The sequence below is a fragment of the Lactuca saligna genome, chromosome 8 (assembly GCF_052625555.1).
Source record: "Lactuca saligna cultivar CGN05327 chromosome 8, ASM5262555v1, whole genome shotgun sequence".
Classification (NCBI taxonomy): domain Eukaryota; kingdom Viridiplantae; phylum Streptophyta; class Magnoliopsida; order Asterales; family Asteraceae; genus Lactuca; species Lactuca saligna.
In genome coordinates, this window is record NC_136424.1 from 75308926 (window position 1) to 75315250 (window position 6325).

Below are 6325 nucleotides of genomic sequence, written 5' to 3' on the forward strand. Positions count from 1 at the left end.
AAATATATGAACTTGATTTCAAATTTTTAAATAGTTATCAAATACATGATAAGGTTTATATATATATATATATATATATATATATATATATATATATATATATATATATATATATATATATATATATATATATATATATAAAATTTCATTTTAAAACAATTTCACCATTCATGATTTTTTTTTTCTAAACGTACGATATCCTAATTCATTAGACAGTCAAAATTATTATTATATTTATAAATTCTATATATTTTTACTTAATCAATCGCAAATTCTACGAGTTTAAATCTAGGTAGAAAAATATATAATAACGCAAAGTACTAAGTTTTAATATAATTAACTATAGATATCTAAACTTTTGCACTCAGGGTCCATTTTGGTAAATCGAACATGTTATATTATGCCCATCCTTTCTCCTAAACATTGTCATCTAGTATTCGAGAAGGCATCATTGCCCTACAAGAAAAGATGGAAAGGTTTGAAGGATTTGTTGGGGTAACTTTTATGTTTATCGAGTGAATTTTGGATAAAAATATTTACGCTTTATTTTTTCTTGTATGTGTTTATTTGTTCTGTAGGAAAAGTATTAAAAAAAAAAGTATTCCACGAGGTACTTTGGTCTCTCTAGTCTCTCATATATTATTGATGACATACTTTGGTCTCTCTAGTCCCTCATGTATTAGACGTAAAAGAAAGAGATAAAACGATGAAATAATGATTACATACAAGCAACAAACAATGAGATACTTATCTCATTGTTTAGTATCGTATTCTAACGCAAAATCATTAAATAAAAGCTAATAGAATGATTTAAAGTAAGAATAAAAGCAAAGTGAACAATAATGGTGGGACAAAATTGTGGCATGGCTCAATGAGATTGGATATAAAAAAGACATTTAAAGTGAAAGTCACTTTCATATTGTACAAATTCATGCATTTGTGAATAATCTGTATAAGATTCTAAATTACAGATTTAACCTTATCAAAACTACCACCCATCATAATAAGGCCCCACATCAATCAAAGTGTTATACCACATGTTTCATAGAGATGCTTGTGAAAATAGACTTGGGACCAAGCATGCACCTAATTGTGTTATTGTTTATGTTGCGACTTTGAGTGCTACACGTTATTGGAGTGTGCATCAAAAGTAATAATACAAGTTGAATTTTTGGACATTTTTATTTGTATCTCGTGCACTAAAAGTTATATAATGACAATGTATGTGCCAAAGAAGCGAGCGAATGAATAATGATGTAAAAAGTGGTGACACTTACAAGTTGAAATCTTGGTCCCCTTTCTTGTTGCATCTATTATGTACTAAAAATAATTTAAGAATGACGTATGTGCCAAAGAACCGCGTCAATGATGTAAATGAATTGATATGTGCTTTGGGCATTAAGAATATGTCATGATTATGTTTGTGCCAAAAAATTTACAAATATGTCTCTCGTAATGAAAGAAGGTAAATCACATTTTTCCCAAAGCAAAGAGCTGATGCATAGGCTTAAACATGAAACGTCATTTATGAATTGTACGTTTTACTCCTAGGACAATCATGTATGTACAAGAATTAACGGTGTGCATATGTGACACGGATCAAGATTCTCAAATTTTCGTTGTATTGCATAATATAATAATAAAGCACACACACAACCGAATAATATATAATTAAATGTATATATAAGGTGGCCTATTGTACAAAAATAAGAGAAACCCACCATTTAAAATACATTAATACTCTTAAAGAAGGTTAAACTATGGTGCCAATGGTTGTTGCTTGTTGTCATAGGTTTTGGTTGACTTGCTAGACTTCCTCTTCATGATCACAATCCATGTAATCACTTCTAACAACAAAGCAAGTGCACCCAATGTGGATATGGTGATTATGTAGGCTGATCTCCATTTGCTTTCGGGTGATAATATATCAAGACCCTTGAACACGTTGAGGATGCCAAGAACAAGAATGGAATACCCGATTCCATGGTGGTAAATGTTCCAATAAAATCTAAATTTGTGGTCTTTGTTTGGCCTCAAGAACAATGCGAAGATCTAAGAAAAAACACCAAAAAAAAAAAAAACAAGATTTAAGGAGGACAAAATAAATCGAGAAGTTTGACTTTGAAAAGTCAAATTACCTGGACTGTTGCAAGAGAAAATAGAACAATCCCGATACTCCGGTGAGTGTTGTAGGTGACACCCTTTGACTCGGATCCAAGTTTAAGTCCGGTGGCCCAGCCGGCGACGCCGATTGCATAAGCAGAAACTTGGCAGAATGCATGAAGGTAAAACCATGCCGGATCTGCGGAGGGGAAAGTTCGGAGGTATCTAGCGATGATTACTCCTACAGGAAACAAAATTCCCCAGCTCACTGCGTTCAATATTCCATGAATCTGAAACATGAACAGATTACATTTTGGTTTTGATGTTGAATCATGAAATTCTGCGTGGGTTTCCATGAAAAAAGGATAATTTTGGTGAAATCAGAATTTGATTACTTACATTTCTCTTTTTCGTTCTGGAATCACCACCTCCAATTCCACCGCTAGATCCGCTGATACTTTGTCCACTTAACAAATCCAACCGCCCTTTCGCCCCCAAATTCGCCGGCTGAAAAGCATGTTTCGCCGGAAACCCATCAGGCGAGACCGACGGCCCTACCTGCCATACCTGATTCACACTCGTCGTCCCTTTTTCAGGCAACTCAACCGTAGCAAAAATCCTCATCACTCCATCTAAGTAATCGGCTCTCGTATCCTTCACATTAAACGCCAATTTCCCTTCCATGATCGAACTATACGAGCTTATATTGTACGTCTTCACTATCATCGAACCATTGGATGCTTTAAAAGCGACTAACGCCTGTGCTCCAGCCATTCCTTCGCCGGTCGGGTTTATGGCCCACGAGATCCATCCGTCGGTGGTGGCTGGACGTGCGACGAAGGCGATGGAGAGTGTGTTTTTTGAAGCGTCAAGGGACCAGTGGAGGTAGGAATTGAGGTGAGGTAAGTCGTTGCAATGATTGTATAAGATCTTGTTTATGGATTGCAGTGTGTGGCAGGAGAGCTGAGCGTGAGAAACATGTGTCGTTAAGAGTGAGAAGAAGGTGAGAAAGAAGAAGGGCGCCATTGATGAAGTCTCTGGTTTTTTTTTTTAGGTTGTACTTGTATATGAAGCGTGTGGCTTATTACATGGGTCAACACTTTAATACCTTTTTTTTTGGAAAGAGATTAATACTTCTATTTTAAATACATTCAAATTACCTTTTTATTATAATTTTGTCTTTTTTAATCGGATCAGAGTAAATTACTACATACCAGGTTTACACGTTACTTTATTTTTATTTTTATTTGTTTGACAAAATTATAAATTTGTTTCTAGCGGTTTGCCAAAAAGATGACAACTATAAAATCTGCATGGGTTGTCTGTATACTTTTTTTTTTGGGTGGTTTTATTTTATTATGAAAATGATTGAAACTACTAATTTAAATTACAGTAGTTATTTAATTTTTTTATTTCAAAACCATCTTTGATTAATTAGGAAAAAAACACTGCCACAATTAGGGATGACCAGTTAGTACCATTTCCCTTTCCCGTACCGGTACCGAACCGGACCGACTTATACAATACGGGACGGTACTATGTACATGTTTTTGTCTAAAATCGGGACTCGGGACTTAGTACCCGGTACCAAATCAACTGGGTAAAAAACCGGACCGGTCCGAGTAAAGAAGTTGAAGAGTCATGTGCTTATTGTAAAAAATAATTTGATTACTTGATTAGTGATTACGCTTTATTCATCCGCCAAAACCAAACCCTCAGTACAGCGAAACCCTCGGTACACCAAACGACTTGTGTATGCTCATCAGTCATCACAATCACAATTGTTGGATCAACAACAATTCAACATTCAAAGGCTACTTCAAAGTTCAAACTCAGTTAGTTCTTTCAAATGGCAAATAAGAATTGGGTCAATACTCCTATTGAAGAAACACCGGTAATATTTTTTAGCTCGTTGATAGTAGTTCATATATTTTCTGGTTTTGACATGGGTTCTTGAAGTTCTTGATTTTGATACGGTTCAAGACTCCCATCGATTTCACATATATATCTTAGTTAGTTGATTATGACCTATCATTTTAAATATTTCCAGTTATGTAATATGTATTAATGAATCAATAGATAATTAATATCTTCCATTACGAACACTTTGTTGTACTATCATTATTGCTTTCAATATAGTTGATGGAATCTATATTCACATCAAGTCCCTTTATCAAAAACTGATTTCTAATTAGAAATTGATTAAAAAATATAGTAACACTCCAATCGATTTCACATATCATAATTATGAGTTCCAGTAATATTTTTTTGATTGCTAAAGCATATACTGGATTACATATGACGGTTACTTCTTCTTTTTTATGATGAAGATGATTTTATTGAGGAAACATTGAACGAAAATATAACAAATATTGATGATGATTCAGACAGTCAAGATAATGTACCAAATGCTAACAAGAGAAAGCGATAACCGAACAAACCAAAGACGTATTCTGAAGCTTGGAAGCATTTTATCTTGAATTGGAAAATTGGGAAAGATGGGAAGAAAGAAAGACATGGGAGATGTAAGTATTGCTCTAAAAATCTTAAAGCCGATACAACACGAAATGGCACATCAAGTTTAAGAAAACATTACCCTAAGTGCAAAAGTAACCCGGAAAACTTAGAAAAACAAAATATTTTGCAATTCAATAAAAAGACTAGCGGGGAGGGTAGTGTGGAGACATGGAAGCACGACGAAGCTAGGATTAAGAAAGCTTTGTTAAATTTATTTGTAGTTGGAGAGGTACCATTTAAATTTGTTCATAATGAAGCATTTATCGAATACACAAATGCACTAAACGGTAGGGTTATTTTGCCTTCACGTCATACTATTAGTAGGAATGTGTCCAATTATTATGTCGAAGAAAAAAAGAAATTGTATGCGTTTTTAAGTAACCCAAATCACACCATAAATTTGACTACCGACACATAGACGTCCTCGTGTCAAAGAGCCGAATATATGGTAATCACAGCTCACTTTATTGATGAAAATTGGGAAATACACAAGAGGATTATAAACTTTAACCAAATAGAAAGTCACAAGGGAGAGGACGTGGGACTTATGTTGCTAAATTGTATACATGCGTGGGGCATAAAGAACGTTATGACCATCACGGTTGATAATGCTTCTTCAAACAATATGGCCATTGAGTTTTTGAAAAGAAAATTACCGAACATGTATGAAGGTGGTAAGAATTTTCAAGTAAGGTGTACTGCACATATCTTGAATCTTATTGTCAGAGATGGCTTGAATTAACACCAATATAGTGTGGATTGTGTTCAAAAAGCTGTTTGGTACATAAGAAACTCGACACAAAGAATTTCTTGGTTTAAGAAGTGTATAAAGCTATGTGGATTGGAAACGAATAAGTTTTAGGTGGGGATTGTCCGACAAGATGGAATTCAACATACGATATGTTGAAGATTGCTTTGGAACTAAGAGAAGCATTCGTGAAGTATGAACTTGAAAGTATTTTCCTTTTTTTTTTTTTTATTTAACATTTGACAGTTTTTAAATATTTTTAAAAACTCTTTCTCTGCATGTTTTTAACTTCTAATAGCTTTTATAAGTTTTAAAACAGTTTTTTGCATGTTTTTTATGTTCAATAGCTTTTAAATGTTTTAAAAAGAGCTTTCTGCATGTTTTTAATGTTTAACAACATTTATTTTAAAAACAGTTTTCTGCAAGTTTTTTTTAACAGCTTTTAAATGTCTTAAAAACAGTTTTTTCTACACTTCTTTTTAACTTGTATGGTTTTTTGTAGATAAGGAATATGCATGAGAGTCGGGTAGAGTGTCGGAGAAAGCGGATTTCGATATTTGCAAAGGTGTTGTAGGATTTCTAGAAAAATTTAAAACAAAAACAGAAATTGTTTCAGCATCTTCTAAAACTTTGGCACACATATTTCTCCGAGAGATTTTAGACGTTGACCAACATCTACGAGAGTGGGAAATGAGACCAGAATTTTGCTTAAATGGTGAGGACATGAGGAAGAAATTTGATAAGTATTGGGGATCGTTCAATAAGCTCAATGATTACATGTACTTTGTTGTGTTGTTGGATCCCCAAATGAAATCTTCGTTTATTGACCATGCCTTTAAGACTATCATAACCATAAGGTACAACATGAATACAAATACGATTACTGAATCAGATATTGAAATAAAGGCGTCTAATATACTTAGAGAGGTTGAACAAAAGTTGGAGAAGCTTTTTATG

General features: G+C 33.7%; 1 protein-coding gene across 1 annotated transcript; it reads right to left on the reverse strand.

The window, feature by feature from the left end:
- Window positions 1-1605: 1605 nt before the first annotated feature.
- Window positions 1606-3193, reverse strand: LOC145012869 (cytochrome b561 and DOMON domain-containing protein At3g25290-like). The gene is made up of 3 exons (XM_078971671.1): window positions 2503-3193; window positions 2139-2393; window positions 1606-2052 (listed from the first exon to the last, which is right to left on the reverse strand). Exons 1-3 carry the CDS (start codon window positions 3127-3129, stop codon window positions 1759-1761), a joined length of 1176 nt encoding a protein of 391 aa, XP_078827797.1. The 5' UTR covers window positions 3130-3193; the 3' UTR covers window positions 1606-1758.
- Window positions 3194-6325: the final 3132 nt, after the last annotated feature.